General features: G+C 31.4%; 2 protein-coding genes across 2 annotated transcripts in view; both read right to left on the bottom strand.

Annotated features, from left to right (window-relative positions):
• LOC127736620 (uncharacterized) overlaps positions 1–20573 on the bottom strand; it is a 63711-nt gene extending 43138 nt beyond the window's left edge. The window contains exon 1 of the mRNA XM_052247179.1: positions 20554–20573. The gene's annotated coding sequence lies outside the window, so the exon portion shown is untranslated. The remainder of the gene's footprint in view (positions 1–20553) is intronic.
• On the bottom strand, positions 33–12982 carry LOC127736621 (uncharacterized). The gene is made up of 5 exons (XM_052247180.1): positions 12913–12982; positions 11181–11268; positions 1751–1833; positions 759–870; positions 33–151 (listed from the first exon to the last, which is right to left on the bottom strand). Exons 1-5 carry the CDS (start codon positions 12965–12967, stop codon positions 82–84), a joined length of 408 nt encoding a protein of 135 aa, XP_052103140.1. The 5' UTR covers positions 12968–12982; the 3' UTR covers positions 33–81.
• Positions 20574–21356: the final 783 nt, after the last annotated feature.

The raw sequence follows: 21356 nt of genomic DNA, 5'->3' as shown, positions 1-21356 counted from the left end.
AGACTTTTTGAAATAAGAGACAAATCTCTATATGCTGTCAAATCTAACTGAATTTTATTGAAAGACAATACACTCTTTTCTTTATTTTTGGCAATTGACTTTCACACCATTCACATACCATAATGCATGGCACCCTCCACAATATACCGGACTGAAAAAGACAATTACATACTTGTTATCTTAATTTGGAGATTGATCTGCTTACCTTTATGGAGCACACGCGATCACCCCGGGTTTTGGTGGGGTTCCTGTTGCTCAGTCTTTTGTTTTGTATGTTGTGTTTGTGTGCTGTTGTTTGTCTTTTGTTTTGTTATTTGCCATGGCGTTGTCAGTTTATTTTCGACTTCGTGATTTGAATGTCTCTTTGGTATCTTTTGTCTCCTTAGCATTTGTGCCATATTCACAAATATACTTCCACATTGTATGTGTTCAATGTTAGAATTTTTTTCTGCTACACATTAACCAATGAAAATTTGATGCGTACTATGTGTTGGTTATTACATAATAATGTAACCGGATGATTATCTATTTATAGAACGATATTAGGGAGTGTAGAAGATTTATCTCGCCAATCCGTCAGTCATGATTACAATGTACAATTGTGCAATGTTCTTATTTGAATGAGAGTTTACATGTTTGAAACCATAAATCTATTCTATTTTTAGAAAATGAGAGACAAATCAGTGTGTTTTGGGGTATTTGTACGCGTTTTGAATTCAAAAGTTCAATCATTATATAAGAACAGGTTTTTCACTTACCAACATTTAGCGTTAGGTTGGCCTATACAGCTAATTGTATCACATGGATTTCTTATACATGGCGTTGGAAATACTCCTGGTAAACAATCACTGCCGCCTGGACATCGGAATTCTACAGGAAAAACATTTGTGATTTGCTTTTTATTTATTATTGAAATACATTCATATTAAAATGATAATAGTTTATCCCCAAGTTATAATGTATCGGATTAAATATCTAGGTTTAAATCAGGCTTCAATGAATTAAATACTGTAAATTCAGAAATAATTGCCTTAATTTGTTATTGCGATTTTTGAAGAATGAACAAAAATGCGTGACTAATTATTGCGATTTCAGAAAAATCTTAATACAGATATATCATGTATATGTATCATTTGTCAGAATGTTAGTTTTCATTATTGCAATAATCACCCAGTCGCATTATGTGTTGATAAAAACCACGTAATGATTTGTGAATTTGCAGTAGTTTTCTATTGTTTGATTATCAGAACTTTTTAACACAGACACTTTTGCATTTATATAGAACACAAAATTCCTCATGCAGGGTCTTTCCTAAGTCAGTTGTCTGTATACCGTGGTTGTCGTTAGAATATGTCTGTCATGTTTTTTGTTTTTTTGTTAGTTGTTTTGTTACTTATCAGGCCGTAGGTTTTTCTTGTTTGAATTGTTTCACATTTGCTAATATTATTTACTCACTGTAAAAGGGCGTACGATGACATATAATTTTTTACATCAACGCATTGGACTCTGGTGGGTAGTTGTCTCATTCGCAATCATTACATATCAAAGTTTGACTTTGACTGTATGTGCATGAGTTTCATTTTGAGTTTTCTTCGGAAAATTCCAATACCAAGTCAAGAATATGAAAGTTTTTTACGTACCTTCTGTTGATATAGTTGTGTATTCGATTTTGGCAGGTTTTATGAACATCCTCTTTTGGGGATTTACCTTGGAGATTGGTATTTTTATTCATACTTTTTTTACATCTTACCACACCGTTCTGTTACGTCCATTAAGGAGCCACCTCTGTTTTCATACCATAGACGACTACATGCACCTCCACAATAGTTGTTCCTTTGATAAGAAAACTAACCATATACATATAAGCATAATGTGAGTCAAATGCCTTAAATGGTCATGCATTTTAACACTTTTAACTGAAAAAAATTTTTAAAAATCGAATAACATTGCATTTTCTATCCTTATGCAAATACACTCTTAGCTGTTTTTGTAACAACCTTCAGGGTTTTTTTTTTAATTTTCAATGCTCCTCAATTGCGTACCTTATTTAGCCTTCCAACGTTATTTATTCTAGCGCCACTAACGAGTCTTATGTAACACTAAACTCCCAAACAAAAAAGTGATGATAGCTACCGATAAATTACAGACTTGGGACATATGCATTCATACTAGAACGTGGTAGGGTTACATGTTTTTTTGCATCTCTGCCCTGCCCTGTGCTCGATCCAAAGACTGTCAAGAGATACAAAAAATGTTGGATTAAAATAAGTGCAAGAAAAGAATTTACCTCTTAAGTAACGGTATAGTATTGGAAAACAAAACCACAAATACTAAAATACAAACCAGAAAAATATAAATAATATTACTCCGCCTCAATGATTTCCCATATTTATAAAAAGCAAACAGGAAGTGAATGAAATCTTTCCGGCCCATTCTTTAATATCGACCGCTGTCAAATTCAAGAGTTTACTTCAATAATCATTAAATGGACAGGACGATACGAACTTGATCAATGCCCGGAAGAAAATGTACTAAATCGCAAAGCAAAAACCAAAAATTAGTACTGCTTCGAAAATAGACTGTGAATAGGTCTATTCGAATTAAGACTAAATTTTATCTATTTATCATTTTTATATGTGCATGAGAGTTACACACTCCTATAATACGTTATGCTCGTGCATGTTCACACTATACGGACTTCATATACAGGAGTGTGCTCCTAACGCAGAAACTGCTCCAACAAAGTTATGAGGAGGACAGATTAAAAATGACACTCCGTAAATTTGACGGACACCATCACGAATTGGTTGATCCATACGATGTGTCTTTGTTCAAACTAACTAAGGACATTTTTACCACGTGTTAGATTGTGGTTTTACATTACGTCGTCTGATCTTTTAATTACCGCACGTGACTTATTCCCGATTGTGACTGTTTTGCTGAGTGTGAATTCGCATTGCTATAAGACATGTCACGGTACCTTTCTATCCAAAATTCATGTATTTAGTTTTGATGTTATATTTGTAATTCTCATCGGATTTTGTCAAATGTCTTATCGTTTGTAGTTGTAAATCTTATTTTTTCTGTTGTATTCGTGTGTTATGGTAAAGATTATTAATCACCCTGTTCGTTAATTAGATTTTAGTTTGGGTCAACTAAATTTATACGATATATTTGGTTTACAGTTTGATTTAGAAGAAACACCGACATAGCTAGATAATACTATTAATTATATTATTACTACCACATTTTATATTAATTAGTATTGTAATTTTCATTGTTATTGATAAATGTTATATGAGTATTATAAACCAAATCTTGAATTCTATCCTAATTCTATCCTATTTTGGGAAATTTCAGAAATTCACCTTTTTTTGGCTAACTCGGCTAAGAATTTTTATGTGCTGGTTTATGTTGTTTTATGTATCTGTTTTTATTCTGTAGTTAGTCACCACTTCGGTGTTATCATGTATATCTATTATATGGTCATTTTTATAAATTTACTGTTTACAAAAGTATGAATTATTCTAAATACTAAGGATTTTCTTATCCCAGACATATAACCTTAGCCGTATTTGGCACAACTTTTTGGTACTTTTGATCCTCAATGCTCTACAACTTTGTACTTGTTTTGGCTTTCGTACTTTTTTGATCTGAGCGTCACTGGTTAGTCTTGTGTGGACGAAACGCGCGTTTTGCGTATTAAATTTTAAACTTGGTACCTTTTGTTAGCTATTATTCGTATGTTTTTCTGTCCTATATGTTCTCCCATTTATTTGTATTGTAGTCCTGTCATGTAATGTTGTCATTTTAACGTTATATTTAACATTACTATAAAAGCGGGAGGTTTGGCTAGCCACAAAACCAGGTTCAACCTACCATTTCTTTCTTAAAATGTCCTGTACCAAGTCAGGAAAATGGCCATTGTTATATTATAGTTCGTTTCTGTGTGTGTTACATTTTAATGTTGTGTTTCTGTTGTGTCGTAGTTCTCCTCTTATATTTGATGTGTTTCCCTCTGTTTTAGTTTGTAACCCGGATTTGTTTTTTTTTTCAATCGATTTATGAATTTTCAACGGTATACTACTGTTGCCTTTATCTATAAACATTAAGAGCCAATCCGCCAGAAAACCATGCAATATTCAGAAAATCGTCCAAATCGACAATCACAACTTGACAAATTTTTATACATCATCTTAATCCTTGACATAAAATAAAAGAATTTGACCACTTAATTTTTCCCAGAATCGTATCTATTTTTAGTAACAGCCTCATTTGCATAATTCTGTTAATTCATAATGAAACCAAGGAAAAATCCAACTTTTTTATGCCTTTTAAGAATGACCCAGAAGCATATTAAATGGGGTAGTTGAGTCTTTAGAGTAATGTCAGCTGAAACTCATCCATTTTACTATGTTATGATCAATACAAATGAAAATTTAAACGATTTGGCACATTGCCAGGAGCAGGGAGACAAAGGCGGGGTTTTTCATACATCAATTTACGTGGTTTTCATTCGCTTCTTTCTTGCAAGACCCATTCCGGATTTGTTTGCAACTTATATCGGTTTTAACTATGGGGTATGTTTTATATCAAAAAAAAATATTAAGCTTGGCAAATGACTATTATATGTTAATTTATGCCTTGGAAGAATGGTGATTTTAGTCCCAAATTGACACATTTTGATTTTGATTTTAATTAAATTCTAAACACAATTGGTACTAAAATGGCTCATAAAATCATTCGAACAAGTAAAATCAGTTTGTTTGAAAAATGAAATAAGACGTATTTGTACTGCAAGTCCAAAAATCAATAAATTGTCTGAAACCAGGGAGTCCATCTTTTATGCTCTTCCATTGACTTATCTCCCTTGGGTAAGATCTCAAACATGTCAGCTCCCAGTGATGGTTTGGCAGACAAATGTTTACAGTGAAGTTTGTGACTTTAATAATCTAGGATGAGCATGTGGGCTATCCCAGCCTTATACATCTACATATTACAAACTATTTAAGATATCTGAATGCACTAAAGACCAAAATAGCATTTCCAAAAAAAAAATAATTACTGGCAATACTGCCAAGAAATTTGACAATCATGATAATAATTTAGTGAATAAACATGATAAATATTGATTGGAAAAATAAGTCCATGAACAGCAAAAAGTGTTTTTAGATTTCAACGAGCAAAACAAAAGTATTCTAAATCATTCTTCGTAAAAAAAAAGTGAGTGAGTGGAACCACCTTGCTCGCACCAAAATTGAGATTGAGAGTGTCAAAACTGCTCTGGCGCACCATCAATAAATCAACGACACTCTCTCTACCATGGTATTGAAACCAGCATTGGTAACCAAACATATTCATACAGATACAGACTACCATTCATCTACATTTAGGAAGTCTGAATAATACTGAAAACTATGGTGTAGAATTTCCAACAGGACTCCTTATTTTATATAAGACAAGGAGTGGTTTATTTTCCTATGGTTGTTACATCATCTTGTCTTTGAATATGCTCGAAGTACAGGGACTTTTATGGAATTCATTGACATGATAGTCAAGCAAGATGTCAACATCTCGTCCAACCCTCTTCCAGCAAAGCCAAAGCTGACCAAGGATCTTCACCCTTTCAAAACAGGCTGTATACAGGACGAGTTATTCCAGTAGGAACAGGTACAAATCTTACAATCAATTTTCATTTGTTCCATATAGTTAATCCTAAATTAGGGGACCAACAATTGATACATTAGCTACATTAAAAAAAGGGGGGTGGGTGGGTGTTGAAGGGCCATTTGAATATTCTTTTACACCTGACCTGTTTCTAAGACATCTTATTTATTTCCTATGGCAAAGTGCAAGCAAATAATATATATCCGTATATACATTGTTCTGTCTTGAGACCATTTGATTAAAAAAGCAAGGGGCAGGGTTAGAATGGTCAAAATATTTATGACCTTGTCAGCTTAGAACAGAATTTTAATTTTCAAGCTATTAACCAGGGTACAATATATATTTATTTTCTGCTTTAAAAAATCAATTTATAGACCAGAATCATGATAATAATCAAAATCTATTTCAACATATTCAACGTTTAGCAGGTCAGGTTTTTATTCTCTTCCCCTAAGTTATATTTTCAGTTCTTACTGGAAGTTGTTCAGCTCTTTGTCTACTAAAAAAACTTTTATTTCGTGGAAAAGCCTCCTACAAATACATGTTTTACATACAACATACTGTACATGTAACACTAGACAACTTTATCCAGAGAATAATATTTTTTTAATGAACTAATAGGCCATGGAGACTAAAAAAATCAAAAGCATTGCAAACTTTTGTAAAGTTCAATTTTAGGACCCTACATGTACATGTATGTAGATTACTTATAGAGCCCTTTTTAAAAGAAAAAACATACATTTAAACTACATGCACAGTGATGCTACATTAGTACACTACCCTACATTTCCTGTCTGATATATTTTATTTCATGTAAAACAAAATTGAAGAATTATTTTATAGTTTAACACTTTTTATTTGTAGGGCTATATATATGCAAGCAATGCTCAATTAAGATGAATTTTTGTAAAAGTGACAATAGCCAGGTCAAACTAAATACATGTGTAGAAGAAGATATTGGTAAGTTATTATTAACTTATACATTAATTTAACAGTTTGTATAACATGGTAATTATACAAAGTATATGTAATCACTTATATAATAACATAATTATACAATTACATGTTATACATTTGTACATCAGTTTTATTAAACAGGTCTTTATTAACTTGCTAATTTTAATTTGTAATTTGTAGTACTATATTGGGCGGCTCCTATAGTTTCCATTCAATAACTAACAATGACTAATGAACTGTTCATACATTCCATTTCAATTTTTTTATTTATTAATACGTATTACTTTTACTGTTAAGTCTGTTTTTTGTGATATCCATTTTATGTGACTCTGTATTTATGTATCCCGTCATACTTTGAACGACAAAATTATTTTATGTCTACCTGTACGAATTTCAAACGCGCGATTTTACGCCAGTACTTAAAACCTTCCATCCTTTATGGGTGGATTTTACATAGATATATAAAATCGTATAATATAAGCAAAATGAGGATGTTAAATTTGATGTATGCCTTTTTGTGCTTCTTCGTTACATTTGTTTGTTTTTAGAGTGATTAAGATGATAACACAATGTTGACTGCTGTACCCCTATTTTTGACAATTTTACCTATTGTGTCTGTTTGTTTTGTTAACGCATCGTTGTCAATATAATGGAATTTGATGCGACTGTCATACAAGTGAGAGGTTTATTATCTAGCCATAAAACCAGGTTCAATCCACCATTTTCTACATAAGAAAATGCCTGTACCAAGTCAGGAATATGACAGTTGTTATCCATTTGTTTGATGTGTTTGAACTTTTGATTTTGCCATTTGATTGGGGACTTTCCTTTTTGAATTTTCCTCGGAGTTCAGTATTTTTGTGATTTTACTTTTTCAAATATAAAAGGGGGAGATTTTTATTGGTACTTTTGAAGATATTTCACCGGTTCGATTAATTGATTGGTTGTTGGTAATGCTAATGTCCAATGGCAAATAGTTCATGCATGTTTATGACAAGAACAAATTTTAAAAAATACATTATTCGGGTTCTTAATATGCTAAATCTAACAATGTATTTAAATAATTTAAGATGTTGCAATTGGGCCCCATTTTAAATTGGTTCACATTGATTTCAAAATGGTCCAAATTTTTTTTTCTTATTTCTACACAACTTGAATTCTTGAGGTTCTTTTGATATACAAAATGCAAATGTTTTATATTTAGATTTTTAATTTTGGTCCGGTTTTCTAATATGTCCACATTTCAAAGTCCAAAGGGTCCAAATTTTAACTTAGTTTAATTTTAACAAAACTTGAACTCTAATTACGATGAATTAGGGTTCTTTGAATGATAAATAGAAATAATCAAATATCCTGAATATAAATATGTACTTAGATTTATGATTTTGGTCCCAGTTTTCAAGTTGGTTCAAATGGGGTCCATAATTTAACTGTGTTTGATTTCAACAATAATTTTAAAGATGCTGATTCAGCCTGAATCTAACCTGTATTTAGTTTTTGGGCCCTATTATGAAATTGGTTTACATTGAGGTCCAAAGGGTCCAAAATTAAACTAAATTTTAAATCTTAATTTGATCTTGGGGTTCTCTGATATGCTGAATCTATTAAACTTTATCTTTATACCATATTTATTCTGTGTTAGAAACCTATTCTTTGTCAAATATTTAATCCCATTACAAATTTAGAGCTGTTATAGCTTGAATGTTCTGTCCAAACTTGCATTTTTTCTTCATCTTCCACAAAATTTGTCCTTTCCTGAGATAACTGGTGTTATCTTTTTAAATGAAACTTTAGTGAAAAGAAAAGCACAATATGTGTATGATTATCCGATGTCAAACATTTTCAAGATGGCCACCAAGGATGGCACAAATTTCAACACTGGTTAATTTAATGAAAATTGTTAATTAGGGATAGTCGTGGTAGTTTGACTTGCTAAACAAAGTAAGGTTGTTTTTTCTTCCAAAATGGCAAACATTTTCAAGATGGCCTTATATGAAAATTGACATTAAGGAATTATAGCACTTTTGACACGCCAACAAAACAATCAAATTATTTTTTAAAGATGGACACAGCAAATAAAAGGGTAAAATTTTCAATTTTATTGAGTTTGATTTTAAAGAATATTGATATTTAGCTGTACTTTGACACAGAGAACAGATATAAAGATGGCCACCATTTCAAAGATTGTCACTAAAAGCGGTCAAATTATCACCATTGTCTGTTTTCAATGAAAAATTATATTGAGAGGTAATTTGACATGCCAAACCAAATGGAGGCAATTTTTATTGTTGTAAAGATGTTAAGGGCTATTTGGACATGCTTAAAAGGAGTGGATAATAAATATTCTGCAAAAATGATTTGGCTTTAGTTGGGAGAATTTTGTAACTGCATCCACTTACAGTAAAAGTTGTCAATTTTATTTCCTGTCAGTGGTATATATGAAATTTAAAAAAAATGTTGTATGATTGCCAATGAGAACAAATGACATAGAAGTAAAGCTATAGGTCTTCATACGCCATATGGCCTTCAACAATGAGCAAGACCTATACTGCATATATATTCAGCCATAAAAGGCCCCAAAATAAGAAAATGAAAAAATATGAAAACTAACAGCCTGATTTATGTATGTATGTTTTGTGGTTTTCAGATCTAGACTCGCAGCTAACCTTTCTGACAGTGTCAACAACAACTGAACTTTCACAGCAGTCAACATCAGATTGGGAGACTGATAATGCTTCTAACAGAAACAATTTCAACCAACCAAACAAGCAACAGAAACTTTCCAACTTTAAACATCAGTTAAATCTTCCATGGGATGATGTCTCAAAAAATAACAGTTCATCATTTATGGAGATTTTAATGTTATGGTTTTTCTTTTACAAGAAAGTTAATGTACACTTGTTTTATAGTAAAACCTATAGCCGTTCAAGTATAAAAAAACACATTCAACTTTATTGAAATTTGAAGATTCATATGACTTATTTTAATTCTGTTATCTCCGAGGATGTGATGTAGAGCATTATAGGTACAGTAATCTTAACAGCTATCCAATTTCATTCAAAATTCTTTATAAACTTTGCACTGGTATATATAGACTAAGTAATTTGTTTTTCGTCTAGTTATGGGATTTTTTTTTAGAAGCATTTATGATTTTCATGTTTGTATTGACCACATTGCAGCAACATAGATATAGGTACCTGGTAAATCTTGCCTTGTTAGCATACTAGGCTCAAAGGGTTATAAAAAGATTTCCATCACTAAGTGTCTGTTAAAATCATCTGTTTACAGTTTTCACTTTTAAACCATCATCTTAATAACTTTAGAAGAAGTGTCGTACATATATATATGTATACAAAATTTTAAAACTTTTCAATATATATATATATATATTGATAAATCTATCAACATGACAAGATCTAAATACCCAAAATTTTTCTGAAAAATTGGACATAACATCTATGAGCTATTGTCCCTGAAATGTGTAAATTTACAAATTTTCACAGTTTTCTGCTACTATCCGACAACTATATCAATATATTATAAGAATAAATTGCAAAAGTGGTCAGAAGAAACTTTTTTTTACAGTCTGAACTTATTCTGAATTGTTTAACTTCTAATTTAAATTGATTGCGTTTGAAATATGTGTTTTTTATCGTTTTAGGTGCACAATTTGTCAATACGATCTATTTCGGCTCCTGGGAGCCTCTAGATTTATAATGAATAATTTGTATTTATGTATGATTATTTTCTTAATGTATTAAATGAAACATTAATTATTCTTTTCCATTTGTTGTTATACTTATTTATAAGTCTAGATCCTATCATATGTCAGTAGTTACAAAATTAGACGGCAAAATTGAGAAAATTTGAATATGCAGGTTACCCCATTTTGTTGTGGCATATACCAGACACCAACATTATTTGCCGAGCTTGATATTTTTTTTGATTGGGTATATATAGTTATACTTTGCAAGTAGATATGTTGTTTTACAATAATAAACGGGTCTTGGAGTATTTTGGCTCTGAAAGATGACCAAAATCAGCCATTTTGGACATGTAGCTAAATAAGACATATTGAAACAGTTAGATTATACATACACTTAATAGACAGCATTGTTAATTCTATGCATTCTTACACTTAAAGTGATGTATTACTAGGAACAACTATCAAAAAATTATAAATGTTACCATATTTTTTTATTTAAACCAGCGAAATATGCCAAAAAAGGCTTATTTTTGCTGTTTTCGAGCAATTTCATCTGTTAAAACATGGAGCTCAAAAAATATCCAGATCGGTTCAATATTTTCCCCAAAAAATTTGTGTGGTTATTTACATTACTAAGGTGCACCAATATGCCAAATTTGAACTCATTTGGAAAAAGTGACATTCGGACGGTTTTGCGTGGTTTTCTGGCAGATTGGCTCTTAAATAATACAATACAATTTTTTATTTGATTTATGTTTTTAAGTACCATAGAATTACACTTTTCTATCCGGAGGACAAAGTCCACTTTTAATTTTGTTCTGAAAATACAATATACCAAGGGAAAAATTACCTACATACAGCTCCCTCACACTGGTGTCCTTGACACGGGGTTTTTGTACACCGAAAAAGATCCACTCCTTCCGGACATACTCTGCAACCTGAAATAATTTACTAATGGTAATAAAGATTTCTTTAAGCATTACGTTAATATCATTTATAAAAGAGATATTTCCATCATTTTCATTCATTAAAGATATCCCCCAGTTTTATGTTGAGAAACAGATTAGTGCATTAATTTGTATCGAAAAGATTACAGAACGTTTCATTGATGAAGAATGCGGAAAAATCGCATATGACCAAAAAGCTTGAACACATGATCTGTATTTCTATCAAATTGGTGTCAGCTTACCTTATTAATGTTCGAACGAGAACGGAGAAAGATACCTTACAAAATAGGTCAGAAATGAATTAAAACAATGTGGCATGATATCAAAGACCATAGACAGATGTTGGGGAATAGTACTATTATAGCAATTTCAGTCCAATTAAAAGCGGTAATGATATTAAGGAAACTTTAAAGTTTCTATTGAGGTAGTATGGGTGTCTCACGCCATATTGGATTTTAAAGATGCAGAACACAATGAATCTAGATTATTTATAAAGTCAGAAAATTTCGATGCAGAAATCCAATTTACTTTTTATAAAATGAACTAACGTTATTGATCATAACTTATAATCAACCATATGTTTACGAAAGTAGAATATATTTGTTTGATTTCAAATTTTTAAAACTTTGCGTATAAAGGGGAGGTAACTCATAAAGTAATCTTCAGGAAATTTTTGTATTTTTTGTTATAGCCGGAAAAAACGTACGGTGACCTCGTTTTTTGTTTTGATATTCTGAAAGCATATTACAAGAACTATCTTCTCATAATTTATTTCGATTCTATCATTAAGTTTATCTTCCATTCAGATCAAGATGACTTTTTTTCTGAATAACTCATCAAAAAGGTTAAATTATGTTGCAACCTGTAGCTTGAAAATAAAGCTCGGTGATCTATTTTTCCAGCATATTTTTGAACTTTTCTCATTATATAATACATGTTGTCAAAGTATTCAACATTTTTCGTTTATTCTCTAATACCACCTTTAGAGACATTTATTGTCGAAATGGGCATTTAGTCCAATAACATTTGAACCATTTATTGTTATTCCTTCTTTTTTATTGTTATTCCTACTTTTTCATCGATTGCACTGCATTTGAAATATTAATCCAAGAAGTCATCACCAGCTCAGTTGCTTAAGACCTCGACATTGGCATACAAATAATGTAACTGTTGAATTGAAATTTAATGTTATAGCATTACAGAAATTGTTTTGAAATGAAGCAGCGTTTCTCCCTCATTAGAAGCTGTGGTCCCATGTCCGGTATTTGGCTATTTCTTTTGTCCATTGTCCTGTTTTTGTTATAGTTTTTGTTCCTTGTCCGGTTTTGGCTATTATTTTTGTACCTTGTCCGGTTTTGTCTATTATCATTGTTCCTTGTCCGGTTTTGGCCTTTTTTTTTGTTCCTTGTCCAATCATGGCTAATATTTTGTCTCTTAGCCGTTTTTTGCTGTTATCTTATGTGTCTTTTGTCCGGTTATGGCTATTGTTTTTGTCCTTTTGGTAATGTTAGCCCTTCAACGTTTGTATACGGTTAGTATTTTAATTTATTTGATTTTATCCTCCACATCTCGTTTCTTGTTAATAGTAGTCTCATCGGCAAACATACAACTCATTCTTATTTTGACATGACTTACCTTCTGCAATATGAAGTAGCGAGATAACAAACAAGGCAATTGTAAGACACCACATATTTCAATATTTTATAATATTATGACAAAGCGTACATATATATGAATGTTTATATACTACATACGTGATATTTGTGTACGTGACCAAATAACTCATATTTAATGTAAAACACATGTTGTGACAAAATGAATTTAAACAGGAAAACAATTTTTCATACAATTTAAGTAATGTCGGCGTTGTTTTATTCCAAGGTCATATTGTTTCTATGAAACTTTAACTGGTACATTGAGATCCATACCTACACATGAACTTGTTTAGATCACGTAGTTTTCAAAATAAACATATTGAATCAAACAAATTTTCATTCAGTTTTTGTTGCTTCGGTGTTGTTTTATTCCAAGGTTATACAATTTTCTTTACATCTTTTCCTGGTACAAATATGATAAGACATTTAAATGATGTTGTTATTATTTGGACTAATATTGTGAAAATAATTGTGAATTTATGGATCTCTTTCCATATAATTGTATGAATTTTAAGATTATAAATATATACGTCACTTTTTGTTGTGTAGATCCATTCATGTGACGCAGTTTGTGGTGTTCGTTGTTATTCTGTGGTTTACATGTTGAAATGTACTATTTTATCATTTATTTATGCATTTCTCTGTGCTGAGTGTTCTTGCGTTTGTTTGTACTGTATTCCTGTCATGTAGTGTTGTCATTTTAGCGATATATTTTTAAACATTGCCATATAAGCGGGAGGTTTGGCTAGCCATAAACCAGGGTTCACCCACCATGTTTCTTAAAATGCCCTGTACCAAGTTATGAATATGGGAGTTGTTATCAAATAGTCCGTTTCTATGTATGTTGGCGTTAGTTTTTGTTGCATTTCAGTGTTTCTATTGTTCTGTTGTTTTCCTCTTATATTTGATGTGTATCCCTTGGTTTTAGTTTGTAACCAGGATTTGTTTTCTCTTAACCGATTTATGACTTTTGAACAGCGGTACACTACTGTTGCCTTTATTAGATCACTTAGTTTTCAAAAGTTATCAAATAAAACACCAATGACCAACATCTAAAGGGTTCATTTTGCATAACGTTTGTCCACGGACAGTTTTTGGGAGAGCAAATGAAGAATAACCACATTGGGAGTAATACAGTACAAACTCACCAAAGATACCGGTTTATGAAGAATTACTCCGGATGCAGGTATCTTCTTTAAAATAAAAAATTATTATACGAAAAATGATCGTATCAAAGATATTCCATGTGAGTTCAGGGGTGTTGCTGAAGTTGCTGAACTTTGCTTAGAGCAGCTTATATCTCAGATTTCTGTGAGGAACATAAATTCCCAACGATGGCGCAATGAAGTAGTTTCTTTTTAAATTGTATGCGGGTTCTGCCAGTTCAGTATTGCTCAGAACTTTTCTTAGTTTTTTTTCTTTTTATTCAGTACTTCTTCTATCTATTACAGTTTGCCGTGTTATGTATCAATTAAAGAATAATATCAATCATCTTTACATCTACCCTACGATTGGTGTATTTAGTTTTACAAATTCTTTTAGAGAACCACTAAATGACCAAAAAGATGTCATAATGCTCAATATGCACGATATAAGAGTACAAAAGTAAGCTTAGGGCGAAGAATTTATCATCGTTTTAAAAAGTATTTAGAAAAATACGAAACTGCAAATCCAATTCAAAAAGCGGGAAATCGATAAAACCGGATAAAATCAAACACTCAGCTATATCAACCAACGGAACAAGTGGAACACAGCCGTCATATTTCTGATTTAGAAGAGGCGTTTTGAGAATGGTTGGTTCAACTGGGTTTTATATATAGCTGAACCTCCCATTTGTATGATAGTTCGTTAATTTGACCAAATTGGGCGAGCAACTGAAACAAAAATAATTGGTTAACGTGACAATCATGACAATATTTGGAATCCAACATCCAAAACGGTGTTAACATACATCACAGACAAGCAATACAACTGACTTAAAGATTCTAAAAAACATACAAATAAATCTGACAAAGACGTGAACACAACAAATGTTTTGCAGTTGATAGTCAATACAGTACAGTATATACTTTCCCGATAAAGTAAACTTTCAGAGATGAAGTATGAAAATAGAATAAATCTCATATGTATAACGATTTAAGTCATGTGTAGGAAATCTCAAATATATAACGTTAAAAGTCATGTATATGGAATCTCAAATACATAACCCTTAGTCATGTATAAAATTTTAAAATATAAAATGAATAAAGTCATGTAAAATTTCAAACAAGCTGAGACTGGATGTCAGTTAATAGAGAATCCACGTTTTGTTGTATTTTATCCTTCCGACGCACATGTGATTATCTTCTGGTTTTATTGTGGGATTCGTATGCTCGGTGTTTGGTTGTTTACGTCGTGCTTTTTTATCCTGTTGTTTGTCTGTTGATGTTTTTTTCTTCGGTTTTTGCCATTGCATTGTCAGTTGATTTTACTATTGAGTTTGAATGTCCGTTTGATAGATTTCGCCTCTGTTTTATAGTAACCATTTGGATTGTAAATGTAGTTAACAGATCATGGTACATCTTTTTTAAGTTTCTAAATGTTTGCGACAGGAACATACGATACGGATATAAAGCAGACATCTCTATGACCAAAAGAGGAAATTACAAATTTAACAAATCACGAAACACTATTCATAAGATAATACTCACATATTTGATAAAAATATCGACAGTTTTGCATATTGCATATCAACTATCATATTATCTTGATAACTACTATTTGGTCGATTTCTACTTTGGTGGACTTTTAGTACCAAACTGTTTCAATAGCCATTTAGTTTGGAACTGAACAAATGGTACTGGTATGCCAATACGTATATTGTTTTATTGGGAGTTTGAAACACGTGAAATCGTTTGAAAATAAGGAATAATTTTCTCTCTCATGTATAGCTCGGAATCGTTGTCAGACTGTGTCACTATATTGGGTCTCTTGATTATATCAGCCCGTTAATGTTTCTATAAAGTGTGATTCTCGCTCATGCATAGCTCTGAATCCTTGTTAGACTTTGGTACTACATTTGGTCCTTTTTGAATATATAAACGCGTCAACGTTTCTATAATATTTTAGTTTTTGAATAGGTGAGCTTCGATCATCACAGAAAAGTTGTTAATTGTCGAGATGAGCAAATGGTGCAGTGAAACTATTTTGATTTGTAAAAAAAAGGTTGTTTTGACAGAATCAAAATAACTTTACAAGTTGTGGCTCAATGTCCACAGCTTTTGTTAAATCACCTTGGTTTTGGTTTTGCTTATTATTTTGAAACTGGATTGTTTCTAACAGTCAAACAAAAGGTGACAATTATCTGTAACGCTAATTGTTGGATCTGTTAAAGAAACTCGTAAAGAATATAGAGTGTCTATGTCTTGAAGACCTCCCAATTAATGGTTACGTACTGAATATTTAAATGGGGGTCGCAGCTTATAGATAAGATTAGATAAATGTCTGAGCTTAATTGTTAAAAAAAACATTTTTTTTCATTTTTTCAAGCCATAGCTCAGGTCAAGGTGAACATACAAACCTAGTTCTAACAGGAGATCTACTTGATACATAATACCATACATGATCCTGACCCACTAATAGTAACCGAAAAAATGTCCCGTTAACGGATCTCACCATCGATGGAAAGTGTGGATAGTGAATAGTGCCGTAGCATTTAGTTGGTATTTGGCTTGTGAATGAAAGGTGTGGAATAAGATAAAATATATCTTGTACTATAAGGTAGGTTGTGTCATATAGTTAATTTTACAATGTTTCAATATTTTTATACACGATGCTCAGTTAATGTGATTCAAAAAAGAGGAGAAAGATAACAAACTGACATCATCAAAGCCATGACAAAAGACAAAAAAAAAAAAAGACGAAAAGACAAACAGCAGTCGTCTTTAAAACAAAACAAAGAAAACTAAAGACCGAGCAAAACAAACGCCACCACAAAATGCTAAAATTTGGTGGTAATCTCTAATTTTGAATATGACACGCATTAAAATAATTATAATAATAATAATTATAATAATAATAATAAAATAATGATAATAATGATAATGATAACAGTGATATGATAAAAATATTAATCAGTTACAACCAGCTTCGTGAACAATCAGTCTGTCTAAATGCTTCCACCTCTAAGACAATATAAATTATGGGTTGTTAATTTTACCTCTCATGTTAGATCGTTTTGTTAATTTCATGACATTAAATATGTTTCAGGTTTATGACTTTCCCAAATGTTTGGTGTTGTAGAAAGTTGTATCAAGTGACATTGTCACTGAAATGAGACACATAGGTTATAATGGAAAAGCAAAAGGATATGGGGTATCCATCCAAGACACAAAATCAGTACATGCACAGCAAAAAAAAAAAAAAAAAAAAAAATCACACAATTAGCAAAGGAACAGCGCTGTTCGTCATCTCAAAGTCACAGTGAGGCCTTCAACAATGAGCAAAAAAAAAAAACTTTCACCTCATTGCAAGTTTAAGACGGCCCCTAGCACCGGCTTCAGCGAAATTCTTTGCGAAAAAAAAATTAGATAGACTTTGTAAGATGTAACACCACATTATCGGGTCTGGTAAAAAAAGAACATACTGGAAAGTAATACATATTTAAAACGAGCGGAATTCTATGCACAAACAAATTGGGAATAGGTTTTATAAGATGGAACACCTCATAATCGGGCCTGGTAAAAAAAAGCATACTCGAAAGTAGTACATATTTTAAACAAAAAAGTTTATATGCATAGGTGTAAATCTAAAAATATGTAGCATATATTTTAGTTATTAAGGTATCAGATGAATGGTGAAGGACTGGTTATCCTTGTAGAGCACATAATTACTGATAGTTTTAAATTATTCAAAAATGTATGTATGAATTCTAAAATTGAGGGCATATATTGCCTGTTTCTCAGATATTAAGTGCCTGGTTTGGTTTATACAAATTCCGGTAAACAGTGCAGTACGGTTTGATGTATAAATACAGGTATATTGATCCCGCTTCCATGAAATGTTTTTAAGTGAAAAATTTGACGTTAGTGTGGTGTGCGTTTTATCAAAAATTTAGTACACAAACTGGCCTAAAATTGAGAGAATGATGTGGCTCACTTAAGATAATGTATCTCAAGAATAAGTACACCATAACTTTAAAATTACAGAAGAGCTTACATATCAAGCACATATAGTGCATGTTTTTGTATCAGTATAAGAAATATGATATAAAATGCTTCCATCGAAAGTAGCTGCATTCTTGTCATCAGATGCACGAAGAGTGACAACTCTTTGTAGTTGCTAGTCATATTAAGATATCGGAAAAAAAATCAATTTTTATAAACGCAATTTGACTACATCAGATACGCATTCCGACAATTAATGATTCATCAATGATGCTCGAGGCCAAAACTTTTGGAAATCTCAAAACCTTATACAATTAATAAAGAGTTTATAAAACCAAAAAGGACATTAAAGATAAATATTGAATAAAATGTTTTACCTCCATCTATCTATATTACAATCGATCTGGTCATAAACGTAATATCAATCAGAATATCAAAATTATCAACGTAAATATGCAAAGGTAATACACACAAAAACTTAAAAAAAATATAAAAAAGAAAAATTATAGAAAATAACTCCTTCTAATGACAGTGATTTTTTTAATCTTTAATCTTTCATAACAAGTAATGTATCTTTAATAAGTGCACTGCTATCAACGCCTACTAATACACAATACTGGTTTCCCGTCTACAAACCACAGAGCTTTGCATCCTCTACAATATGACGGACTGAAAGTAAATAATACAATTAAAATGCATTGGTTTGTTAATTTAAAAAAGTTATGAATTTTACAGAGTTATGTATTACATGTATTTTTAAACCTGGATTCACAATTATTGAACGCTAGTACGTGACACTGTATCAAAATCTTGTATCGAGAGACAACAGTTTATTGTGTATTTAGCATTCTATTTTAAATTGTTTATATATTTAAGAATGAGTTTCTTCATTCTGAAATCTATTGGATGTAAAAGCATAGACCGTAGCACATATTGTATGAAACGCGGAAGCTCGTGCTGTCATGAATGTTGCATTTCATTGGGAAAAAAAATCTAATTTTGAAATGCCTTTCTATTCTTATCTGTCAATCCTAAGTACGGATTCTTATGAAACATACATGTTAAAACGTTTAAACCCGCTGCATTTGTTTGCACCTGTCCTAAGTCAGGAACCTATTGTTCAGTGGTTGTCCTTTGTTGATGTGGTTCATAAGTGTTTCTCGTTTCTTGTTTTTTATATAGATTAGACCGTTGGTCTTCTTGTTTGAATTGTGTTACACTAGTCATTGGGTCCTTTATAACTTGCTTTTGGGTGTGAGCCATGGCTCCGTGATGAAGGCCGTACTTTGACCTATAATTGTTTATTTTGTGACTTGAATGGAGAGTTGTCTCGTTGTACTCATACCACATCTTCTTATTTCTATGTAATGTAATTATTATTGATCAGATGTCAAATATTTGAAAGTATAAAAACAATGATCAATTTTTCCATAATTTTCATACCAGCATTTTGCATTCGGATGATTACCACACGATGAAACATCGCATGGATTAGTTTTACATTGATGAATAATCTCCCATGGTGCACAATTCGTTGACCCTGGACACTGGAACGATGAACATTTACATTCTACAAAAAGTCATTTGAACTTAAAACATCAATATAATGGTAAATACAGGTTATTTTAGTTTACTATTTCACAGATAACTGAAAATCGAAATAATGCATTTATCTCTTTTACAAAACGGAAATTCATGTATAAATAATATATCAATTGATAAGAAAAAACTATGATTTGAAATATGAGATTTAATGATTTTAAGACAAATTTGTTGACGTTTTTTGCCTATTTAATGTGCTTCGTATACAAATTCTAATCTATATTGATAACATTCAGTAAAATATCAAAAAAGAAACGAGATAAATGCATTCTTCTGTCGAATTTTAGCTATTATATAAAGTTCAGCAAACCAAGATGTATGTAAAAGTTTACAAAAACTTGTGAGATCATAGACATAGCGCATTATTTGTATCTTGACCTGAAAGTACCATATATTATGGAAAAGACAAATGAATAACATTAAGTGATAAATAATGCATATAATGCTAACACTACGCTGAATTCTGAAAACTTGGAGATCTTCACTATTAAATGATTGTTTTATGATGTTGTTTAACTCTCTGGAAAACATGTTATCATATAATCTTCAGTCATTCCAACTTTTGTGAGTAAAAAAACAGATTTGATTTATGCGTTAAGGGTGTTCCCTATAAATTGCCTTAGGCAAAAAATCACAATGGATGATACAAAACGTAAACACTTACTAATAAATTTAATTCGATATGATAATCAGAGGTGGTAGATAATACATGTTAAGCAGAAATCATTGTACACTTATTTTTCTACTCCTATATCAAAATGTAAATACTTATTGCATTGACATTCGAATTACCTGACGACACAATATGCGTAGTTCATACTTATTTTTGTTTTAGTTATAAAATATCAAGATCTACAATTCCATCAAATACATACCACATTTTTTTGTTACATCAGTACCATCTTTTGTATACCATAGCCGATTACAACCGCCGCAGTAATTTGCCCTTACAAATAGACATATACATGTATTTATAAAAAGATATGGATTGCCGGTAAGTCTTAAGATTTAAAATGTCCAGCAAATATCTTAACCATGATATATCAGGTTGTTACCTATCATGTCCAGTTTACATCAAATAATGTCGTTATCACATTATATGATGACAAAAGCACATAAATTAGGAAGAAGTCATATCATACATTGTTAACGGCATGCACATCAAATAATGAAATGTAGACATAATTAACTGGTAGTTGCACGTCATATAATGACAAAATAATAGGCAAATCCATTTTATGTCAATTTTGCCTGAGGGTTTATCATTTTTCGTTTTTATTTGAAGATCTTTTTTCCCTTTTCCTTAATTTGTTTATCTTTATTCAGCACTTTTTGCCAATCATTTTCTATTCTGAAAAAAAACCAATCTAGACTCTCATATTTTGTCTGTTTGTTATAATGCTAGGATAGAGACCTCATTGACGCACATCCAGCTTCTCCTTTCATTAAAATCTCAAAAGGCGGGAAACGGGACAAATTTTTAAATTCTAAGTTAATTTTTGCAATTTTGTCTCACCTGGAGCACCTGAGATCACCCCCAGTTTTTGATGGGGTTCGTGTTGCTCAGTATTTGGTTTTCTATGTTGTGTTTTGTGTACTGTTGTTTTTCTGTTTGTCTTTTTCTTTTCTTAGCCATGACAGTTTATTTCCGACTTATGAGTTTGAATGTCCCTTTGGT

This window comes from Mytilus californianus, unplaced genomic scaffold (assembly GCF_021869535.1).
Source record: "Mytilus californianus isolate M0D057914Y unplaced genomic scaffold, xbMytCali1.0.p SCAF_34, whole genome shotgun sequence".
Taxonomy (NCBI): domain Eukaryota; kingdom Metazoa; phylum Mollusca; class Bivalvia; order Mytilida; family Mytilidae; genus Mytilus; species Mytilus californianus.
Note: the sequence above shows the minus strand (reverse complement) of the source record. Positions and strands in the feature narration are given on the sequence as shown.